The 24,319-nt window shown below is 41.2% G+C and overlaps 2 protein-coding genes and 1 pseudogene across 15 annotated transcripts in view; 1 reads left to right on the top strand and 2 right to left on the bottom strand.

Annotated features, from left to right (window-relative positions):
- Positions 1 to 277: 277 nt before the first annotated feature.
- Positions 278 to 24,319, bottom strand: part of LOC133847260 (Ca(2+)/calmodulin-responsive adenylate cyclase) — a 55,247-nt gene continuing 31,205 nt past the window's right edge. For 2 of the 10 annotated variants that reach the window (XM_062282167.1, XM_062282168.1), the window contains exons 3-17: positions 23,431 to 23,701; positions 21,129 to 21,860; positions 20,936 to 21,063; positions 19,630 to 19,933; positions 19,246 to 19,500; positions 17,245 to 17,523; positions 15,947 to 16,420; positions 15,291 to 15,472; positions 15,110 to 15,220; positions 14,748 to 14,988; positions 13,856 to 14,222; positions 12,479 to 13,776; positions 9,893 to 11,124; positions 8,481 to 9,190; positions 7,570 to 8,416 (exon numbers count right to left, since the gene is read on the bottom strand). In XM_062282167.1, the coding sequence (XP_062138151.1) occupies positions 7,995 to 8,416; positions 8,481 to 9,190; positions 9,893 to 11,124; positions 12,479 to 13,776; positions 13,856 to 14,222; positions 14,748 to 14,988; positions 15,110 to 15,220; positions 15,291 to 15,472; positions 15,947 to 16,420; positions 17,245 to 17,523; positions 19,246 to 19,500; positions 19,630 to 19,933; positions 20,936 to 21,063; positions 21,129 to 21,860; positions 23,431 to 23,631 (6,936 nt within the window). In that variant the 5' untranslated portion in view covers positions 23,632 to 23,701 and the 3' untranslated portion in view covers positions 7,570 to 7,994. Of the gene's footprint in view, positions 618 to 7,569; positions 8,417 to 8,480; positions 9,191 to 9,892; positions 11,125 to 12,478; positions 13,777 to 13,855; positions 14,223 to 14,747; positions 14,989 to 15,109; positions 15,221 to 15,290; positions 15,473 to 15,946; positions 16,421 to 17,244; positions 17,524 to 19,245; positions 19,501 to 19,629; positions 19,934 to 20,935; positions 21,064 to 21,128; positions 21,861 to 23,430; positions 23,702 to 24,319 lie in introns of those variants that run through there. The other 8 variants (XM_062282175.1, XM_062282169.1, XM_062282171.1 and 5 more) reach the window with 8 other exon arrangements.
- On the top strand, positions 1,984 to 4,648 carry LOC133847267 (IST1 homolog). Of its 5 annotated transcripts, XM_062282192.1 has the most exons (5): positions 1,985 to 2,277; positions 2,348 to 3,080; positions 3,176 to 3,226; positions 4,122 to 4,181; positions 4,281 to 4,648. In XM_062282192.1, the coding sequence occupies exons 1-5, from the start codon at positions 2,096 to 2,098 to the stop codon at positions 4,506 to 4,508; spliced, it is 1,254 nt and encodes a 417-aa protein (XP_062138176.1). In that variant the 5' UTR covers positions 1,985 to 2,095; the 3' UTR covers positions 4,509 to 4,648. The 5 variants fall into 5 exon arrangements, with proteins under 5 accessions (XP_062138180.1, XP_062138176.1, XP_062138177.1 ...); XM_062282196.1 differs by lacking the exons at positions 4,122 to 4,181; positions 4,281 to 4,648 and adding an exon at positions 4,182 to 4,232 and having other exon boundaries at positions 1,984 to 2,277; XM_062282193.1 differs by lacking the exon at positions 3,176 to 3,226.
- On the bottom strand, positions 4,280 to 5,183 carry LOC133847587 (ribosome maturation protein SBDS-like; annotated as a pseudogene).

The raw sequence follows: 24,319 nt of genomic DNA, 5'->3' as shown, positions 1-24,319 counted from the left end.
ATAATGTATATAATTTTCTGACCCAATTTCACGTTTATTTCATTAACGGATAAGGCAATAAATATTGGAACAATTTCTCAAAACAACCAAGTAAAACTGTTTGCTAATTATGAACAAAATTATTTACGCTGACTAATTGAATAAATATATCAACCAAATAGTAAGAGCTAGAAGGCTGCAAAGCTGACAAAATTTGTCTACACTAAGTGCAATTTATGCCCAAATTTACGCTCAATTGATGGGTCAAAGGTTGTGAGACACTTACTATCTGCCACTGTTATTGTTGCGTGGTCGTCATGCGGTAGACAATCTGCTGAAGTTGCTGCTGCTGCTGTTGCAGTTGCTGCATGGTGGCATGTTGCACAATTGTATTCGATTGCAACACTTGATGAGATGTGTAATAGATGTGTTGAGTATATTGAATAGCGGGTTGTTGTTGATGCTGCTGTTGTATATATTGTTGCTGCTGCTGCTCCAGATGCAACTGTTGCTGCTGTTGCACTTCTTGTTGCTGCTGCTGCTGATAATGAACTTGCTGATCCTCATGATACATGACAACTTGCTGCTGTTGTTGCACTTCCTGCTGCTGATGTTGTTGTTGTTGCTGCTGTTGTTGCAATCAGCACCAAGGGTAATGTAATGGCTTGCGCTTGCCGTTGGTTGTGGTTGCTGATACTGCACTGGTCCCGTTGTTTGATAAACCACTTGCTGCTGATCGTTGAACACTAGCTGCTGATCATCTTGCAGCATCTGCAGATCCGTAAAAACGGGCATCATCTCCATGTCCTCAATGGCAATATACTGTTCCATGACGCACTACAACACATCAGATAAATGGAAATATTTTTTCTATAACCCATTTTATGCTGTGCGTTGTGTGTTGACTGTGACGTCACAAGGCAACACCGCAATTTTCCTGTTCGCAGTCGCTCCATCTATTTAATCGTTTTAGACCCAGAAAATTTATTCTGTTGCTTGCAACTCTAAAATATACACACTCGCACTTGTGATAAAATATGCTGATGGATTTAATTAAATGTCCACGACGTTTGCACGAAAATTCGCTTTCATTATTCTCAAACACACAAGCAGTCACCAGGCACAAACAAACATGGAGTTATTGCAGTTGGCAATGCCAACGCACAGCGTTTGATATGCTCGACGCGCCCTCTAGCGGCTGTCTTCATCGAGTCAGCTGTTCGCAAACATTTTCCAGTGTTGCGTTTTGTTCTCCATTTTTATCGACGTTTGCCTTTAGTACGGTTCCGTCTAATTTAGAGGGATACCACTATTCGGCCCTACATGCCGAAGTATCAATTGTGGTACCACTAAAAGACTGAAAGCCACTTATCACTGGAGTTTTCTTTATTTTCACATTTTTAATGGCACACCGCGTATACAACACTAGTGCGTTTTTATTACACATTGAGCACATTGTTAAATGTTTCGACTGTACGCAAATTAATGATAATTAAACATTGATTTAATGTCCGTTTCAACTATGATTTGTGCAGCGCGAAAGGAGCGCGCAGCTCTTGCGAATTATTTTCAAGAAGAAGACGAAAGCAACAACACACAGCGAAGTAGCTTGGTCTCAAATGGTGCTACAGACCAAAATTCGAATTGGCAGCTCTATGCGCTGATTATTTAAATTTGTGCTAGCTGGTGATATTTTAAATTACTAATTTGTGATAAATACAATTTGGTTTTTATTTGTTTTGCCCAAAACTTTTGTTTTAATTGGTTTATATTTTAAGTTTATGAGTATTTATTGGGAATGTAATTATAATGTTTGTAATGTTCAATTGTTTTGCAATTTAAAATTAATTTGGAATAATTTACAAAGGGTTTTTAATAATTTCACCCAATTCATTACTACTTATTAAATGGTATTTCTTTAATTTCTTCTAAGAAATTGGTAGTAATAATTGCTCTAAATATAAGCTATTTTTTTGTGCGTCTAGTTGGCAGCTCCAGTTCGTGACGTCACACGAACAGTTTTTGTTTGTCGTTAATTCGTGAATCATCTGCAAAAAAAAAAAACCTCGCAGTAAATAATTAGAAACAATTCAGTGCAAGAAGGAGCAGCTACACAATGTTCTCCAGCGGACCCAATTATAATAAACTAAAGACAAATCTGCGTTTGGCGCAGAATCGTCTCAAGTTGCTCGAGAAAAAGAAATCGGAGCTGGCACAAAAGTCACGAAAGGAGATCGCAGATTATCTTTCCACAGGCAAGACGGAGCGTGCGAGAATTCGTGTGGAGCACATCATAAGGTATGTGCAGGGAGGGGATTTCCCTAATCAGCCCTAACGTAGCTAACAACAAAAAACAAACACATTGTAGGGAAGATTACCTCGTGGAGGCCATGGAAATCGTGGAAATGTATTGCGATCTGTTGCTGGCTCGCTTCGGACTCATTCAGCAAATGAAAGAACTGGACGCTGGCATCGCTGAGCCCGTGTCCAGTCTGGTATGGGTGTGTCCCCGTCTCCAAAGCGACATTGCCGAGCTGAAAGTAATCTCGGACATCTTTATACACAAGTATGGACCACAATTTGCAGAGCATTCACGCACTGCGACTGGTGATCATTATGTGTCCGAGAAGCTTATGCACAAGCTCACACTGCAGGCGCCACCCAAGCTGCTGGTGGAGAACTATTTGATTGCCATTGCCAAGAACTACAACATTGAATTCGAGCCAGATCCACAGGTGATGCAGGAGGAAAAGCCCGATCAGCAGGCGCATCTCATTGATTTGTCTGATCGCAATAACCTCAGTGGAGGACCGGGTGGAGCTCCACCTGGGCCACCACAAATGGGTTTCATTGGCTATCCGGCCATGCCGCATTTGCCCGAGATGCCAGCGCCACCCACTAGCAAACCCTTTAATTATCCACCCTTTGGAGGTGGTGGCGGAGGAGGAGGTGGCGGAGCAGCCGCTTGTGCGGGCCCAGCTCCTGTGCAACCGCCGCCGCCGTTTGCCTACAACATACCGCCTAATCAGCCGCCATCGTCGTCAACGCCATCACAGAGCAAGTGCGCCGAGGAAAAGGATTTGAATACGAATTTCATTAACGTAAGTATGCCGGTTTCGTTATTCCCTCTCTCTCTTTGTTAGTCTCCTCTTGGCTGTAATTTTGCATGTCTCTGCATGATTTGCGTTAATTACAGCACGAAACTCAGGAGCCCGATGGCTCTGGCAGCCCGGACGAAAATATTTTGGTAGGTTTCTTCCCCATTGTAGTGTGATTCCTTTTTCGCAAAATTATCGTATGTTAAAAAAAAAAACTGAATATTTGAGGAGAATATTAAGACATTTGCGGTATAGCAGTATTTTTTTAAGTCAATATATAAATCTACTAATTGGAAAGTTCCATTTCGCAAAAATCATTTGAAAGAAATTTGATGATCGATTCAATAGACCTATGATTGATGTCAAAATTTTGTGTGTACTATATACTCAGGTTATTCCTTAATGTACACATGATTCTTTTTTTTTGATTGTTTCACTTAATAAAATAGACTTTTAGCAGTTAGATGTTAGAAGGTTTTCATAATCATTGCTTTTGCGAGTGTATACATTAATGAAATTGAATACTCGTATATAAACTACAATTCGGCTTTCTAACAATAATGCCTAAAACTTTCGCTGCGCTATCACCGTTTCATTCAGAATTATTATATTATTATCATATAAAGCTCATAGGGAAAACCCTGCTTGACCATTGGGGAATTTAGTATTGATTATGGCTATAATAAATGATGAGTCAGATATGATAATAATAAAGTAATATATAGATAATCAAATATACGATAATTTTAGTAAAAAGGAATCCAATATGCCTGGACTTGGTCCTAAAACTAACTTGCTTTTTGTTTTCCCCCTCATTGTAACCCTTCAATTCCATCGTTGCTCCGATGTCTTCTCTCTATCTGTCCCTGTGACGTCTCCATGTGCGTGTAAGTGTTAGAGAACCAACAGAGAATAATGAGTCATATTCATTGTCGTTGTGCCAGCTTTATCTCCCCTCCCCCCTGCTTTGTTTTCGCTTCATTAACATTGCTTTATTTTCGTACTATTTATGATTTCATTTCGAATTCTTATTTTGGTTAACAGCGCCCCAAACCACACGATCCGCCGCCACGTTACTCCTCGATTAATCCTGCTAACTTTCAGGTCAGCGGCACGCACTTGACCAACGACGACGCATGACGCTTTACGTCCTTTCGCATTTCACAAGATGTTTCATGTAAATATTGTTATTCTTTTTCACAGAATGCCAATAAACCGAAACCACAACCACGCTCCAAGCTGCCGCCTGGTGCTGGAGCTGGTGAGCAGCCCAGCGCTCCGCCGCCATCGATGGATCTGCCAACGCTTCCAAATGTACCCAATGATTTGCCCGATGTGCCGGGCAGTGGCAGTGGAAAGAAGGAGGATGATGACGAGATCGATTTCGATGAGCTGTCGCGTCGCTTCGAGAATCTCAAGAAACGCAAGTGAAGAATGAACGATGTATCTTGCTTCCTGGGGCTCAATCGACAATTTTTTATCTTTATGCATTCGGCGTGTTAAATAACAAGTATCCGGTTTTTATATATAACATACATATGTACTATTAAATGTAATCACATGTTAGAAAAGTTCATCGCTCTCCACCACTTCTTTAAGTTCCAGCAGCTTCTCGTTGCGCAGGAGTTCGTCAATGACACGATACTGTCCCGGATCGATGAGCAATGTCAGATGCAACGCTGCATCGTCCCATTCTTCGTGTTCCACTTTATTGGCCAACTTGATGACATTTTCCTTCAGCTTTCCGCCGCCTAAACTGCCTGCAAAACTCACGCCTAGCTTCATTCTTGAGCGCTCCAATGTGTTTTGTTTGGTATTCTTGTTCATCTTGAAGGAGAAGTCTGCATCCTTAAGAGATTTTTCGATGCTGGTAGCAGGATATAGACGTCGTGTTTCGGGATTCACACACAGCACTGCCACGCTATTCACGATATTATTGAGCTGTGAGTCGATGACACTTTATCGCTCCTTCTCCGACACTTGGAGTTCTCCTTTGGGACCGAATGCCTTTTGCAGTTCATCCTTCTTAGCCGCCTGGCCTTTGGACACATTTGTAAAGATCATGTGTGTTTGGAGCTCCTCATCGATGTCTTTCTCGCTGTGTGTTCAACGACGTAGTTATTTTGCCACTTCGAGCACGTAGTTTAAATTATTCTATGGGATAACACTTTGTTCTTGTAGCAGGCAGGTTTCTTTATTACTGTCATAGGATATGCTTGGCTGAGATTCATTGTCAATTGACATTTTCATTTCCATCAATTGGCTGCCGAAAAGAAACGCATCTGATTCAACTGATGCTTCATCTGGGAAAACCACAGAAGTCGATTCATTGACTGGGTTGGCTGGTATATAATAACTGAACACGATTTACTGATTCTTTCATGGCATTATTGGAAGAAATGTCGAGTATTTCGCGAACTCCCAATCAACGGGATGACACTCGCAATCCTTCGAAGGGATTTTTTTTTTTTATCTGGATTTCCACGATGGTATTTCAAGCTGTGCGCCATGTAATCTTGCAGTAGTATACTGAAAGACTTACTATTATTAAATAACTGCAATGGATAACGTAAAAAATATATATACCCTCTTTATTCATTTCCGCTCTAATCCTTTTCCATACGTGTTGTATCATTATCTCTTTGCATTTCCCCATGAATTCTATTAATAAGAACATAAAGTCCCATTCCCAAATAAATAACTTCTGACATTTTGTAACATATTTGATATGCTGCCATTTAGTTATACGTATTTGTAAGATTTTATTATGGGTCTTTAATTGTGTTTTCGCCGTACTCAGCCATATACATACATACATACACATGTATATATGTATCATATATAGTAGAGATGAGGCCACAAGGATTTTCATTTTGCTCTTACAATCTCCATTGTGGAAGATATACATATATGTATATAATATATTCATAAATCCATTTATTATATTTATATTTGTTGTAGATACATATGTAGATATCATTCATTTGCAATTCGGTACAGAAAAATAAATATCATGCCTTAAGCTTGCATATCTCTCTCTCTCTCTCTCTCTCTCTCTTTCCCTACTTTCTCTTGCTATCTCTTTCTATATCGCTCTGTTAATTTTTAATCATTCTTTTGCTATGTTTTGCATTGACTGTCTTTCTGGTTCTGCTTACTATATACTATATAGGTAATTAGGTATTTATCGTGTGTATATATATTTTTGTCTGAGTAATTTTTCATTTTCATATAATATTTTTATGGTCTGCATATAAGTAAATCTGTGGGCTGTTTTTTCATCATCTTTTTGTTTTGTTTCTAGTTATTTATGTCATTTAGTTTGCTTCGCTACCTTCAACGATCTTCCTCTTCTTCATCTCCATCTTGTTAAATTGTACACAGAAAATATGGTTTATTTCTTCATATACATACATATGTTCTATAATCTTTGCTTTTTTTATTTTTGTTACGGTTGTTTTTCATTTATTGTTTTATCTGTTTAGTTTTGCTTTTGTATTTGTTGTACGATTTTTTCAAGGGGCATCACAAGACAGTGTAGAGATAGAAATATATCTATGCAATTGCCTTTCAGTTGCTAGTAATTATGAATCATTATGGTTTCACTTGTAACAAATCAGAAATGTTTGCTTTGCAGAGCAAATGAGGAAAACTTTTGCGTGTGGAAATTCTGCGAAAATTGTGCGGCAGCCAACAAAAAATTGACTCAAAGCCTTTTCGACCTGTTACGCATAAGCTGTACTTTGCTTAAGTGCAACTAATGAAGAGTACATTAAGTAAGCAATGTAAATGGTAATTAGGAATGTTTGTATGTGTGTGTATATACAGAAAGTGTGCGAGCGGCGCCTGAAAGTAGGCAAACACTTTAGCGCAGCACTTAAAAGTATGATACGTTAAATGGCACATGACGCTTGGCGTTAAACAAATCTGTTTATAACTGAATGAATGCATTTACTACATAGTACATAAAGTAAATATACATTCGTGATATTTCGAAAAGAAAACTGATTTTCTTTGTGCCAAGTATGTGTGAGTACAAGTTGAAAGTTGAAGATTCTCGATTAAATATTTATAATATTTCGCTTTATTTACAACGTGTCATGCAAATTGTTGTTGTAGTTCACTATCGATCTGGTTTTTTGCTTATTCGATTATTAAATAATATATAGGCATACAGGTATACATATTAAATTATGTGCTTATCATGTACGATTAAGTATAAGTAGTATAACAAATGAGCAAATTATATCTTAAAGAGGCTAAGCGCACAAATGAATTTCAATTATCCACATATCGTTCAGAATGATAATTGTGATGTATTACCGACTAAATCTAAAAACGCATATACATACACATTTTTGTTAAATTCTTTTTTTTTGCATAATATATTCTTGAAGTATATCTGAATTCAAGTTTGTAATTAGTTTTGCGTTTTGCTCGATCATCAACTGGAACATTTAACTGGGCCAATTTGCGTTAACCAATGTCTATATTTCATTTTCTTTATATATTTATATATATATATATATTTTGTGTGTGTGTTTTTTTTATATACTATGTACATATATAATACCTAAGAACGGGCTAGACCACGCGAAGAAAAAAAAAACTGATCTTATACGTAAAGAGAGTGCTGTAAACTACATAAGTAGTTTGAAATGGAAAGCAACCTTGAGAACAAAGTATCTCGTCTCAGTTTTCCTTCCTGTACAATGCATAAATATATATGTATATAGTTTATATATATATGTATATGTATATTAGTGTGTGTGAGTGTCTGTGTATGTTTGTGAGTTCCTAACAACTAACTTTTGTGGTAGTTATATTGTAAATTAATAGACACCATTTGCATATATAGCAGTAACAACGTTTGAGTGCGGGTCTCCTCTCCTCTTTATCTCCTTTAAGTACATTCCCTTAACTTTGCTGTTGCTGCTGCTGTTGCTGTAGCTGTTGTGACTGCTGTTGCGGCGACTGCGCTGCTGCTGGTTGCTGTGATGCTCCAGTTGTTGCTGCTCCAGCTGCTGTCGGCAGCTGCTGTTGCTGTGCCGGCGATAGCGGAGGACCAAACTTGCTGGTTATCTTGTGCGAGGCATTCACAATGGCCAGCTCATGCTTGGAGTCCAGATCACAATCGTAGAGACCGCTCAGCGAGTCGAGACTGAGCAGGCGCGAGCTTGCCCGACTCGACACCGAGGTGTCATCCACATCCGGTGCATTGTACAGCGAATTGACATCCGACAAGGCGCCCTCGGCATCCGTCAGACCCGCCTCGTTCAACAACGAGATATTCTCCAAGCCAGGCTCATCGGTAATGTAACCCGTTGATTCTGCGCCGCCTTTAAAGACACGTTAACACACAATTACTATCTGCTTGAAATGAGATACTTTTGAGATACTCACCTGTGGCCTCTTCGCGGCAATCATCGTCCGACCATTCCGATTGGCTCTCCAACGGATTGGAGTCCATGGACTGGTGGTTATGATGTGCTCCATACTTCAGCTCATCGTTTATCACATTCGCCTCTAGCCGCATACTGCCATTGGCCAGCGGCGCTGTCTCCCTATCCCTCTCCCGCTCCCTGTGCTGCTCCTCCAGCTGCTGCTGCTCCTGCTCCAGTTCCACATTGTGCACCAGCGAATGCTGCTGTTGCTTGTCGTTCTTCAGCTTTTTGTGCTCACTCTGCAGCAATCGCTTCTGACGCACATCATGGCTCACCTCATCATCCTCGAACTCCTCATCGGCCAGGTTGTCCTCGGTATCATCGCGTTCCTCCTGCTCCACGTGATTGTAGCGCGCCTGCTGTTGTTGCTGCTGTTGTCGCTGCTGGTGATGATGATGATGATGGTGATGGCGTGGCCTTTGTGACTGTTGCTGCGACTGCTGCTGTTGCTGCTGCTGCGATTGCTGCTGCTGTGACAGAGCCCCATCCAGCCTGTCCAAGCTCTCATAGCTGTGCTGCAGTTCCTTGGAGCGCGGTCGCTGACGATGGCAACGTTGCTGCTGCTGCTGATGCTGCTCTTTGGCCGCATGCAGCTCCAGCATGGCCAGCGCATGCATCTGGTTGCGATTCTCGTGCAGAATCTCGCACGATTCCGTATCCGATGTTTGCCTGCAAAAATCAAAGCAACAAATAAGTTTCTTAAACTTTTCTTCAACTATTTCTAATTATCAACAAGCAAACTCTTTATTTGTTTTTAATTGTTGTAAAAATATTGTTGGTTTGTTGGTTTCGAAAGTGAATTTAAAAAAAAGAGCAAATCTTGATATGGTTTAAATAGTGAATATCGATTTTAAGCTATATCACTTAGAAATCTTCATTTTTAAGCATCGATTTGTTATACAATTTTTAGCATAAATACTTAAAAACGTGACTCAATAAACCCAGCTACATTTACAAATATTAAAACATGAAGAAGAAATTAGAAAATATATTTGATTTAAATCATCTTAAGTAGCTTAAAGCAAAGTTGCAAGTTTTGAATATTTTAATAGTTTAGAAATCTTCCTTCTTGTCAGGCTAGATACGTAAGAATTTAATGAAATAAACTAAATAGCTAATCGTGAAGAAACTATTCGATAATTAACTAAAATTATATAAATACAAAGAATGCCATACACATCAGATAATAATTAGCATCCGACAAACTATTTTAGTACCAAGGGAAATAATACCAAGAAGTAAAAGCAAAAAAGCAAAGGCAAATGATGAACGAATATTTAAGATTAGATACACATGAAGTGTGAATGTTGCGATCGATTAAATGGCAGCTTCCACGAGATTGAATGATTTGGCTATGAAGCAGTTACTCACATTTGACTGGACTCTGAGGGATTCTTGTGGCGCGTTATCTCCTTGATGGCCTCGAGGCCAACGGGATGCTTGGATATCATGAAGCTGTTGCTCATCGGCAACTGTTTGCTCGTCACTTGCATCGCCATGGCAAGCAGCTCCTGCTCCTGCTGCTGCTGCTGTTGATCCTTGTGATGGTTGTTGTTGTTACCACTGTTGGAGTTGCTGCCACCACTGAGATTCCCATTGCTGCTGGAGCCACCGCCACCACCTTCGGCCTGGCCATTGCCCAGACTCTGTCCATGGCCATTGATCGAGCTCAGTTTGCTGTTGCTGGCCGAATAGCTCAAGTCAACGTTGTGCCGGCTGCTGCAATTGCTGGTGGTGTGCTCTGAATTGGTGGCTGCTGCCGTTGTTGTCGTGGTTGCTGCTGCCAAACAGCGGGCTCGCGACGATTCGTTCAACAGCCGCTGCAACTCACGCTCAAACGGTGACTTCGTTGCAGAAGCAGCTGCTGTTGCTGCTCCATTTGTCACTCCATTAGCAGCCGCCGTTGCCGTCGTCGTCTTCTGATAGTCAAAGCTGTTGCAGCTGTCGCCCTTGTGCTGGGTATTACTCGTCGTATTGCTGGTCGTCTGCTGGCCATGGCTTTCGGTCGTCGAGCTGAGGTCAAAGTCGCGCAGCTGCGCCATGTCCACAACCGGCGAGGTGGGATCCACTTGTATGTCGCAGGGATAGAGCCATTGCAACGGATTCACGCGTGCCCCATGCGGCACATTGTAGCCCATCGCAATGCCATTGCCGTGCCCAAATCCGTGTCCAAGTCCGATCCCATTCCGCTGCAGGTGGCCGCCATTGATGCGTGGCGAATCCTCATCGGCATCGCCTTCGCCCTCGGTGGTCTTCGAGTAGCTTTCATCGGAGCTGCTCATCGATGGCGAATGCGGTCGCGAGCTGAGATCATCAGTCGATGACATCTCGCGACTCTCCTCAATGTCTGTCGGCAGCTTGGGCAGCGGCTTCAGATAGCTGCGCATCGCCGGCTTTGGCGGTAACTGCGGCAGCGGCGGCTGCTGCGAGTAAAGTGCGTATTGACGTTGTTGTTGTTGTTGTTGCTGTTGTTGGTGTTGTTGCGGGACCAGTTCAAGCTGCTGCTGCTGCTGCTGCTGTTGTTGCTGCTGCAGTGACAACATGGAGTTGGGACAGGTGTAACGTGGTGGCTCGTACTTTGGCGCATGCTGCATGGGCATGATCTACATATGTGTTGTTAGTTGTGTGAGTTGTGGGTTGAGGGCGAGGCGAGGCGAAGGGCGAGTTTTTGAGGGTGACATGCAAAGAGTGGAATACACAGTTAGAGACACACAGATATATATATATAGATAGATAGATAGATACTTATTCATCGACATAGACATCATCGAAAAAATATGTATGATTTGTATATAATACCATAATAGTTGAGGGATGAAGAGAAAAGTAGGTGGAAACATTCGCACAAATCGCCAATAAATACAATTATCTTATACGACCATTAGCTGTGTGTGTATGTGTGTGAGGAAATAGATAAAGTAGCTTAACTCTGGCCATATTTTACTTGAATATGATTTAAAATATCGATCAACTAGAAATCTTAAATCGATTTAAAAGATTTCTTAGCGAAGACATTTCCTATATACATAACTAACATATACAAAATATATTCATTTTAAACATCTTGCAAGACTTGTCTATAATGCTTTTAATAAATACGTTTAAAATCAATTTATTTAAACACTACATTTAGAATAAGAAATCCGTCAAAGACACATTTTAAATTCTTCGAACGAAATACGCTTAAAATAGATTAATTTATGCGTCAAAAAGCATTTCAAACTCTTTAAACAAGTGCAAGCAAATTGAATTATTCGAGTCGAGTGTCTAGGTAAGAACTTGCTAATTAGTTTGAAATGTTTTGAAACATATTTTGTAAACAAATTGAAATGTAAATAAAAGTCTGCATATTTATGGAATTTCCTTAAAAATTATGTGGCAAATATTTAATTTAAATTATGGAATTCCCTTAAATATTATTTGCAAGACATTGACTCAAAAATGAGGGGATTCCCCTAAAATATTTATTGCACAAGATACAATTAAAATGAATGGGATTCCCTTAAATACTATTTGTAAAACTTTCAATTAAACATTAAGGAGCTCCCTTAAAATATTACTTGCAAAATATTCAAACAAAATGTAAGTACTCTTCGACTAAGTTTAGCGAAATATTAAATTAACAAAAATGCACAATTCTCGATATTTGTCTGTATAAAGATAGTATCCCTCACACACACATATACACACATGTTTACAGATGAACGCATTTAGCATGCCTTGGATTAGTTACAAATGAAGGATGGGTTTTGCAATTGTTGAAGGATGTTTTTAATTCTTTTTTTTTTTGGGTTGCTGAGTTGCTTCGGGGACTGGCTGGCTGGCTGGCTTTTGGCTTTGACTTTGGGCAGATTGGCAGTTTGGTTTTGGTTGGTTTTTGAGGAAGAGCAGGAGCTGGAGCTTCATTCAGAGGAGTATCTCCTTGCTCCAGATCATGAGGTCAACGTCATCACTCACCTTGGCTACCGGCGCGACGCTGCTGGCATGCAATAGCGGCTCGCTCTCACGGCAGTTGCCATAGCCCAGGCTGGTGGACGATGGTGTCTGATGCTGATTCATATGCTGATGCTGGTGATACAGTTGATGATGCAGTGGATGATGCTGGCCATGCTGGTTATTAAGGGGCATCGCCGGTGCCGGCGGTGCATAGCTGCGCAGCTGATCGCGCCGCGGCATCATGAAGCAATCGCCGGTCAGCGCCATTCCCCCAATGCCGCCTGACCCACCACCAGCGGCAGCAGCAGCATCTAGGCTGCCGCCAAGGTGTTGCAGATGTACATGGGGACGCGGTGCCGACGACAATTGCTCCAGCTGGTGCTGCTGCTGCGTCTGCTGTTGCTGTTGCCGGCCACCGGTGTTCGGATTCTCAATTATATTGAATTCGCGCAACATTACCGAAGGAATGGACTGGTGCTGGTTCTGGTGCTGGAGCTGGAGCTGGTGCTGGATCTGGAGCTGGTGCTGGAGTTGGAGCTGCTGTTGCTGCTGCTGCTGCTGTTGTTGTTGCAGCAATTGTTGCTGCTGTTGTTGCTGCTGCTGATGCTGCTGCTGCTGTGCCACAACCGTGACTGTTGCTGTGATGGGCGCCATCGTCAGATTCGGCGGCACATAATGCATCTCCCCATTGTGTCCGTTCTCCCGTATGTTGGGCAATCCCCCGTTCGCCATAAATGGCTGCTTCTGCAGCTTGCTGTTGAGTCGCTGCTGTTGCTGCTGATGCAGATGATGATGCACGGCGGTTGGGGGCGCGGGCAGCGGTTGCTGTTGCTGTTGATGCTGATGCTGCAGCAGCAACTGTTGCTCCTCGCCCACCACATTGTACAGATGCCCGTTGTCCTTCTTGCTGTACGTGTCCGTGTTGAGGCGATTCTCCTGGAACTGCGACGCCTTCTGGTAGTACTCAGCTGGATGCAGTCCACCAGCCTGGCTCAATGTGTCGTTCGCTGTCGCTGCACCCGTTGCCGGTCGACTGCTGATCATCGCATTGCGCACCTCACCGTTGAGGGCATTGCTGCTACTGTCGCACAGGAAATAGGTGACCATGTCGCCTTTACCCTTCACCTTGATGGTGCCGCGACAACGGAACTCAAAGTGTGATCCAACCAGACTGTCGACCACCTCCTGCGTCACCTGCGAGTAACCGGGCACACCCGTCGAGTCCATGCGACTGGCCACGTTCACCGTGTTGCCCCAGATGTCATACTGCGGCTTGCGTGCTCCAATCACGCCAGCAACCACAGGACCAATGTTGATGCCTAAAATCGGATGGTATGTCAATGTCAATGTGTGTGCTTCAATTTCCACACTGTATGTGTGCATATTAGTTAGACTAACCGACACGCAGCATAAAGTTGTTGTACGAGTGACTGTTGATCTCCTGCAGCGATAGACGCATCGCTTTTACATACTCCACCAGTGCGGTCATGTGACGACGCACCGAATTGGGATCGTTGGGCTGTATCTTGTACTCGGGTATGAGACCCACGACTGCCATGTAAGTGCTGCCCACGGTCTTAATCTTGTCGATGCCCCGGAAGCGATCCTCCTTGAGCAGCTCATCGAAGTCGGCGATGATCTCGTTCAGCAGACGCAAACACTCCAGGCCCTGATCGGAGCCATCCATTTCGGTGTAGAACTCATTAAAGTTGGGCACACTGGCGAAGATGACGCCTACCTTGGCATAGCTCTGATGATAGAGCTCCTGAACAGGAGAGTAAAGAGAGAAATGTCAGTCAGTTAGTGTGAGGATCGTCAGTCAATCAGTCAGGATGTTAGGCTGTCAATCAATCAGTTGGTGAGAGTGTAATTTAAAAAGTCATCACTAATTGATGTGAGGACTTTAGTCAGTCAGTCAGTCGGCCACTTCCGACGGCTTTAATAGTGTCCATCACTTAATAAAACGCTGATGATAGAATGTCAGTCAGACAGGATGTTAGTAAGTTAGTCACCCATTCAGTGTTTTGTTAATGGTGTCAATCAGTTTGAATGAGATTCACTTAGTGTGTTAGTCAGTCAGTCAATCACCTACGATATCCCTTAATAGTCTCATTCTGTTGGTGAAAGGCTTATAATAAACCTCTGTGAGGATGTGAGAATGTTGGTCAGTCAGTTAGTTTACGGTATCGTTAATGGTGTCAATCAATTAATGAGAGGCTCATTTAGAACGCTAGTTAGTCAGTCAGTCAGTCAGGATGTTATTCAGTCATGGTGTCATTCACACTCTTACCATGTTGTTGCGAAATTGTGCATCGAGGAAATGTGCAGCCACATGAGCGGGCAGCAAATTGTGCAGAATGCGCTTGTTCGACTCCTGCAGCACATCCATCTCCTTCTTCTCTTGCGACGCCTGCAGCTGCCACAGAAAGTCCAGACGCGCTGTTCCTTCCACTAAACGTCCGTGCACCAGTATCGCAATCATAAAGATGACAATGCGCGCCATCGAGATCAAATGAAGCGGAATGGAAGCTCTACAAAATCAAAATCAAAGAAGACAACAAAAAAACAAAGGCAATCGATGATTAAATGTGGGTTAGTCGTGACGATACTTAAGTGGGTCAATGGAAGGACGAAATTGAACTGAACACCTACTTTACGATGGTGTCGTAGCATTCAAAGATATTTTGGTGCGACAGCTCAATAAACAGGCCATAGATGGTGCCCATTCCAAGCACGAGCAGCGACTTGAATATAATCGGTAATCTGCAAAGCAAAAAACACCAGTAATCCAATCAATAAATCGAAATCTTACGCCACCCTGCGAAAGACTCACCTGAGAAACACGGAGACGGAGAGAAAGGCAAAGGCCGCTGACAAGGAGACATATTGTGGTAGCGAGCATTTGCGATGCGCATCGTGTTGCTTGCTTATCAATGCTGGCAAATCCATGTCCAGGCCCTGGAAGTCCGAGGTGCTCATGTTGCCCGAGCAGGGATGATCCGAGACGCAAGTAAACTGTGAAATATGAAAGGAAGTTGAGAGTTTATTTCCGAAATTTATAAATTGCATTCAAAATTGGTGCGGGAATGTTTTTGTTAAATATTATCGTATGTTTATTATTGTATTACAAACTTTTCAGCTTGTCCCGCAACTAAAATGCAAAATTCTTCAATTATGCAGTCTCTTCTCTTATTTTAACGCTAAGTTCGTAGAACTACTATAAAGATTAAAGTTTCTCACTGCAGCCTCCCGCTCTGTACATAAATAATGTGCAAGGCTTATCTGACTTTGGGTACATATCATTTCCGGTGGAAATCATGTCAAAGGACTTAAAATTGTTAGAGTGGGAATATTGAAAATCTAACTTTATTGCACGACCAAATCATGCAAACTAATCTATGAAAACTTTGCAGCCTCCTAGCTCTTACCTTTGGGGGTGTACGTTTATAATCACTTTTATATATAAGATCATTTTGGAAATGGACTTACCACATTCACCTGGCCCACGGAGTAGATAAGTATGATGGTAAATATGGTGATGGCCATGCGAAGCGTAAAGCTCTCGGAAATATCCCAGATGATCCACTTGAGGCGCACGGCCAGCAACAGCATCAGTATGGCGCTCACCCAAATGAATGCAGTGAGGAAGAGTAGCAACAGGATTAAAGTGCGCGGCAGCGCAGTCACCTGCAAGGCAGCGCCAAGGATCAGCAGGAGCAACGAACAACCCATGGCTGTGGTGAAGCCCAAATCGAAATCCTTGTGGTATTCACGCTCCTTGTCGCTTTGCCGGAAGCGCAACGTCAAACGATCCACATGCTCCGACTTGTCGCAGTCCACGGAGCGAGCGTTGATCGCCTGCGAGAGGAAGCGATTCACCCGATTTGTGGGCTGATGATGGGCGGCAACCGAGTGACGCTTGCGGAAGGGTCGCTTAAACTTGTCCGCGACCTTTGACTGGGACTGCAGATGGCGAAAGAGAGGGAGATCAAGTGTAGAGGGCAAGGGAGGAAAGAGCAAAAGAAAATAGGTGAAATTAGTGCTTTATTAATACTCAATATTGTGATGGGTTCATTTCTTCTTTTTTAATTTTTTTGCTAATGGCGCTTGCTTTCTAGATCGAAGAAAGAGATATAAAGAGATAGAGATAGAGAGATAAAGAGAAAGTACTGCTAAGTACTTGTGTACACTAAATGGAACTGGAACTGTAGCTGGAGCTGTAGCTGTAGCTAGGACATGCAGTTGAGAGCAGAGCTGTATGTGTGTATGTATGCATGTGTGCAGGTGTGTGTGGGTGTGGGTGTGTGTGTGTGTATCGTTGTGTGACATGCAGAGTATGAACGAACAAACTTAACGAAAACTGGACGAGACATGACAGCGCACATTCAACTTAAGAACTTAACGAAGCACAATTAGTACGGCGACCCGCCCAACAGTCACAGAAAGCATGAAACTTGACGAAAGCAAATGAAAACATAACGAGTAACATAAAACAGATAACAAGTAAAACTGAACGCAGCACGCAACACAAAAACTTGACAATGTCACATACTGAACGAAAAAGTATGAACGAAAGCAAATACATTACAGTAATATAGAGTACAAAAACTGAACTGAACGAAGAACGACTGAACGATTGAACGAGTGAACGACGGAACAAGTGAACGATTGAACAAATGAACGATTGTGAAACAAAACGAAAATTGTAAGAACATAATGTTAAAGAAATAAGAGAGTTTTTTTTTGATTTTTGATTTTTGTTGCTGCTTGTTGGTTGCTCTGCTCACTTTATTGTTCTTGTGATTGTGCCTATGTATGCGACTAATCGTACTCGCTGTTGAATTGGGACTCGTGCCTACGGTCACTTGAACACTGCCCCCCCCAACACTACCGGCACCGGCACCGAGACCGAGACCAAGACCGACATTGACACCACCGCTGCTACCACCACCGCCACCGCTGGTGCCGCCGACGCCGCCGCTGACGCTGCTGCTGCCGACGACGCTGCCATAGCCCATGCTGTGCGGTGGCGGGGTAGCATGCAAGATTTTCTGTAGACGTATCACCTAGATCAGAGATATATATAGTATATATATTTATATATATAGTTTTTTTGTTTTGTATACGTAGTATTATTTTGTAGTAGAAGAAGTAGAAGTAGTAGAAGAAAGAAGTAAGTAGAGTAAATAGTACTTAAATTAAATGATGGCAAAAATACAAACGTTAACGATACGATAGTTTTAAATGGTTAAGGAAGGTTAAAGAGCATGGTATATAGATATAGTATGTGTAAAAGTCGAGAAGGGAGGAAATAGCATAAAAATAACGTAACAAACGGGGCAAAAATAACATATATATATATATATAACATATAGAAGGGAGAAACAATAATCGACAAAAGTCGCAGGATTTAACGAAATAGTTTTTGAAAATGAACGAAACTCAACGGAAACGGAAACAGAAACAGCAACGGAAACGGAAACTTCTTGAATCGATAGCAGATAGCAGTAAATTTTCGTGTGTATGTGTGTGTGTTTAGCGTATAGTGTGAATCTGAGTATTATCTTTTCGATATTTTGGAATAGCATCGAAATGCCAAAATATTATACGAATCGCCTGAACCTAATAGTGAGAGTATTTTTAGTGTACTCAATTCTGTTTTGTGTAATTCTTTTCGTATCCTGGCAGAGAGTGTTGAATATGAAGAATGAATGAGAATTGGAATATTACAATATCGGACTTGTTCTTTACACTTCCTCTGCAAGAGCACTTAATGTTTGGCGAGCCAAAGATCATTTCACTTTCCAGTTCATTTCTTTTTTAATTTACGAATTGCATAAAATCACAGTTCGCAACTCATCAATATGGTCAAAGCCATTACTCTTTACACAAACTACGCACAACATCGACACGCAAACGCAATTAGATTTAGATATTTTACACAAATTGTTGTTCGTTAGTAAATACAAGAGTACGCATTACGAATTACAGATAACAGATTTTACAAATTACTGGATTCAACTGTTCTACGCATATAGCAATGAAATAAATATAATACGAATAAATATATTAATATATATTGTATATTGCATATTTATATTAAGTATGTTCTAAGCAATAAATGAATATTGCGTCTACGAAACGAAAGAACCCACAAAAGAGTCCATTAAAATAATATCGAAATAAAGTTCAACAAGGAAACGGAATTGAGGAAGTCTTCGCTTTTTTTTTTTTGTTTTTGGTTTGTGGGGCAGTTGATATAATACTTAGTAGTAAGGTGAACTTACCGCATCCTGAAAGTAAACGAAAAGAAAGAAATCAACGAAAGAAATCAAAAGGAATCATCGCTGTTCACTCAATACACACACGAAGAGTTGAGTGAGTGGGTAAGTAGATGTATCTGGACGATACGATACGATTTGGGGGCGAAGGCGAAATCAAACGGGGGGAGGGGAGAACACAGCGAACAGAGAAAATGATACCACAACAGACCCCCCAAAAAAAAAAACGAAATAAAGCAAAAAGAAATATAGACCCAGACATGCACTAAACTGAAACAGAGAGAGAGAGAGATAGAGAGAGAGAGAGATCAACGACTACGGAACTACAAAACGAGTCTCTGAACTCTTGACAAAATGGACCAAGGACTAAGGACTAATATATGCACAATATATGAACTATAGTTTCGCATACTGAATGCTACATAAAGTACAGTACAGTACAGTACAGTAGAGTAGAGTAGTGTAGAGTAGAGTAGAGTAGAGAGTGGGAATTGTGAGCCAACTTACCTTGCGCGAACCCTTCTCCGATGAGACTTGAACGCTGGCCGTGGTTGCATCGGCGCTGCTGCCACGTGCCGCTCCACCGCCTAAAGCGGCCGCCGCCGATGGGAACGAGCCGGTGGCAATGTTGGAGAACGGCACCGGCTCCGAGAACTTGATGGTGTGCAGCAGTTGCATGACCACATTCGATACATTTCTAAACGATAATTTGCGCCGACTACCGATCGCCGAGCGCACACCAAGCGTGTTTAGCATAAGGGGCTGCAATAGAGACACCAAAGACACAAATCCAAATACATGCATAAGTAATGAGTCATGATTGAGAGAGAGAGAGAGACCAAGCACATCTAGTCCAATATGTAGCTATATATTTCTATAATTTCTGCTCACCTTACGTCGATGCGGCGGCGGCACAATGAAGAACGTATCGACCCCATGATCACGCAGATACGACGAACGCTCATCGCCGTGACCCGCCTCCACCTCGTACTCCCCGGACAGCGAGTCGAGTGTCGCTCGCGTCACATGCACGCGTCCCGGCTCGCCGCCCGACTCCATGTGGTTCGCCAGGGTGACATCATTGGACCACACATCGAACTGCCACTTGCGGAGGCCCAGCACACCGCAGAGCACTCGCCCCGTGTGAATCCCCACGCGCATGTTCAGTATCACATCGGTGGCCTCCACGACGGTGCTGCAATTGAGTGTATTTAATAGTATTTTACATAGATCAGAGCAGTTTTTAAATCAAATTCATTGTTCATTACAATCTAAATTAACTTTAATTATAGATTACAACAATTAAAGTTTTAAAAAATACAATCAAAGGTAATATTTTTAGAATTAAACTGTGAATCTAACAGCTAATTTGATAGATAATACATTAAACTAAAATCATAGTTAACAAAAATTGAACAATTTAATTGATTGATAACAACATTTTGGAATTTATGCATTATTAAGAAATATTAGAGATCAAAATAATATTAGGAAAGTGGTATTTTAAAAAAATAAATAAATTGATTGTCGCCTAAATCAAAATATTAAAATCTACAATCAAAATCTAATATAAGCAAATGGAGCAATTAAGTAACAAAATAAAAGGCAATTTATGAAAATGGACATAATAAATCAGGCTTAAGAAAAACATTTGATGTTAAAAAATTTAAATTTTATGAAATTTGTAAATTGTTATTTTAAGCACTGTCTACATTTTAGATATAAGAAGAAATACAAATTTCAATAATGAACAGTCCAATTTTAATAAATGCCTAATCATAAATAATCAAACCAAATTAAATCAATATTTGCAAATTGATATCAAAAAGAATATTAAAACAAAGATAAACTAAATTGGTAATTGAGTTACTTTTAAAACTGTTTACATTGAACATACAAAAAGTGTAATGAAAATATAAATATGTAAATAGATAGTTAAAATTATAATTCATCTACATACGAAAATAATAATTCGAATTCGAAAAAATTACTCACAAAAAGAATCCATATTAAAATAATAACTTATCTAAACATTCAATTTACAACTATCTTCATTTAACTTACAAAATAAAGGCAATTAAATAAACACACAAGAAATAATGATATAATATACATATGTATAAGAAATAATCCGAAATTGCCATAAAGTTGCCATTGTAAAGTAATTATATTAATATAGACAGCAGTTGGTACTTACGCAATGGCATCGATCATATCGAGTCCCATTTCCACGGCACACTTGGCATGATCCTTGCGTGGCTCCGGCAGTCCTGAGACACAATAATAGCAGTCACCCAATATCTTGATGCGCAAGCAATGGTTGTCCTGCAAGCAGTAGACAAAATGTTAGATCGAGAAAGATTATGATCATAAAATAAAAGACGTCTTACGTGAGCCAGCTGATCGAAGCGACCGAAGAGCTCGTTGAGCAGACGCACCAGCTCCTGGGCGCTGCACTGAGAGGAGAGCACGGTGAAGCCAACAATGTCGGCAAACAGAATGCTGACATTCTCGTGCTTCTGAATGTAGATGCGATGGAATTGGCCCGCCACCGGCGACAGAATGTCATTCTTCATCTGCATGGCCACATGCTGGGGCAGCACGGAGAGCAAAAGGCGCTCCAGCTTCTCGTTCTCATCCTGGATCTCGAGGCGAGCGGCGATGCAGTTGCGTGTGTCGAGAAACGCTCGACGCTGAGCTCGCTCCATCATGATGTTGACCACGAGGCCGGCGACATTGACGCCAATGAAGATGACAATGTTGGCAATCAATTGATTGATTTCCGAGTATTGCAACGCGTCCGTGAAGATCTTGTAGACGGTGAGGCTGATGTGGACCGAGGGCAACGTGATGCCAAAGGCCACCGCCTGCCAGATCTGCAGCGGCATCATCGCGTACGCGAGAAAGACGACAAACACAATCTGCCAGACGCCCTCGGCCATCACCTCCTTGGTGTCCATCGGGAAGTTGCTGCCCAGCGGCATGGATACGATGCAGATGCTCGCGGTGAACAAGAGAATGCCATAGCAGAGCGTCGGCAAATGGTGATCCTTGATCACCGAGCACTGCAGCAGCACCAGCACAATGGCGAACAGCACGCACACAATCGAGTTGAAGATGTTCTGCAAGTGATTACAAGATTACAATTAAAGTATCCCATAGTTCATATTTTACTTTAATTGTTATTACAAAAACATCGAGTGCTCTTTCAATTTCTACATTTATATTTTCAAAATGATGTTCTCAGTTATTACGCAATATAAAGTTGAGCTTCTAAAAAAATTAAATTCTAGTTTAAAGATAACATTTATCCCTATTAATCAATTCTTGTCTGTGTATTGTTGGTTGAAAAGAGAGTTTATATTTGGTGGATATGCCCTTTAAAAACAAATAAAAAGACGATCAGTTCTACTATATACTTAAAAAGTAGACAGTTTAACTATTTAAAAAAAAAATCCTATATTGAATGAAGCATAAATATTAATTGATTGCATCGATCATTTTCTGTATCTGCTCTTCGTTCTTCTCTGATTGTTGTTGATTAGCGTAAAAAGAAGTCTATGTTTAGTAAAGTTTTCTTCAAAAACCATATAAAGAAACCAACCCTAAGCACGCGATTAATTTTAAGAAATGCAAGTAAATGTTGGAATTTCATAGAATAAATATTAATTTCAAATTTCCATTACTCGTGTATCTGTTCTTCGTTATCGTTAGAAAACAAGAAAATAAAACATTGCGATAATATGCTTAAAATATACTAAATCAATACACCGAATGCAAACTTGAAATATACCAACGACTATGTTTGGTATATCGATATACCTTTAGGTTCACCATTAAATTTAAAAAATAAATTTAGTATAATTCATTTTCAAAATACCAAGAATAATTATGAATACGAAGAATACATAATAAAATTAATTATTTCTCTATCTTTTCTTCATTATCTGACTAGAATAAAAGCAAGAAAGTAAAATATTGCGGTATAATTCAGAAAATATACCAAACCAATATACCAAATTCAAATTAAAAATATACCGAGTGGTATGTTTGGTATATACCATTGAGTACAAAATGTATATTTAGTCAAATTGGTCTTCAAATACCAAGACTAATTATTAATGGACAATATCCATCACTGTTGGATCTGCTCTTCGTTCTTTTCTGATTGTTGATTAGGTTTCTCGTGGTGTATAAATATGTATGTTTTGATTAAATGCACACGCTCTACATTTTTGAAAAATGTTCTCACAAGTCTTTGCAATAATTCTCTTCAAATATAGATTGTTACTGGTTCATAAGATTTATGTAAGTATAAACAACTGTTTTGCTTTTAGCACTCTGTAGATTTGCAGATATTAAAATGTACTGACTCGTTACTAAATTATAAAATATTAACAACAAAAGTAAATATTAAATTAAAATATATAAATTATCAATAAAAAAATAAATGAGAAATAATTAAGTAATACAGCAAATGCTGAAATCAGCTAAGACTAAACCAAATTGATATATCATTTGCTGAGATGCACATCTTAAATACTTGTCATCAAAAAGGCAATCCAAACAAAGCTTAAACAATCGAAATCGCAATCGCATCGATATTGAACGGATGTTCAATTGAGTAGCTCACAAGGTGGAAGACAAAAGCGTACATCAAGTGCCCTAGTCTACTTGTAGTTTGGTACTCACATGAAAGGTGGCGGCATTGTTAAAGGCCAGCGAGAGGGCGGCCATAACGCCGCAGAGAACGACGACGAGAGCGACGACGCCGAGCACCGAGAAGCGCTGCAGCTTGAGCGTGTACCGCTGATAGAGGCATTCCAGCTCATCGTTCTCGAAGCGCAGCGTGTTCAGCGGTCTGCCGCGCGTCGCCTTGACGGCATGGTCCATGCGGCTGCCGTCGCCGCCGCCGCCGTCAAGCGGCTGCCCAGCGGCTCCAACGGTGTGCCAAGTTCAAGGGCTGAAAGAGACAGAGAGAGAGAGAGAGAGAGAGAGAGGAGAAGTTCATTTAGTTGCTGAAGTGTTTCAAGTGTTTCGTTTATTTTCTGGTTTAGTTCATGGATCTTTGGCTGTGGCGACCTTGAAATGTTGCATGTCCGTTGGGCAAAAATGTTTTGGCATTTTTCGTGGCACGCAATCACTGGTTAGGAAAATGTGCTCCCAGTTTCTACCACCCTCCCTCCCCTTCCGACCCCCTGTGTGTCGCGCCACTTAAAATAACATTTTCAAGCCTCCTGACCGCACTCCTCCGTGTGGCGCTAAAAAATAATCAGGCAGCAGAAGCTGTTGGCTGTTGGCTGGCGTGAAATCAATCAATGTTCATGTTCGCTCGGTCAGTTTTTCCGTGTCTATTTGCCGTTCGTTTATTTACGGTGCTGCCGGTTTGGGGGCTGTGGCCACGCCCACACGCGCGCGCGCCCACGTTTTGCGGTGACAGTCGAGCTGAGAAGATGAATGGTGATTTGTATGCGGCAATCCGTTAAATTCATTAAAATATTATGCACAAATTCATTTGGCTTTGCTTTTGCCTTTGCCTTTTTTGCCCGCTTTTTGACTATGAGTGAGAATATGAAAAATC

Source organism: Drosophila sulfurigaster, chromosome X (genome assembly GCF_023558435.1).
Source record: "Drosophila sulfurigaster albostrigata strain 15112-1811.04 chromosome X, ASM2355843v2, whole genome shotgun sequence".
Lineage (NCBI taxonomy): Eukaryota > Metazoa > Arthropoda > Insecta > Diptera > Drosophilidae > Drosophila > Drosophila sulfurigaster.
This window is presented reverse-complemented; position numbering and strand designations above follow the sequence as displayed.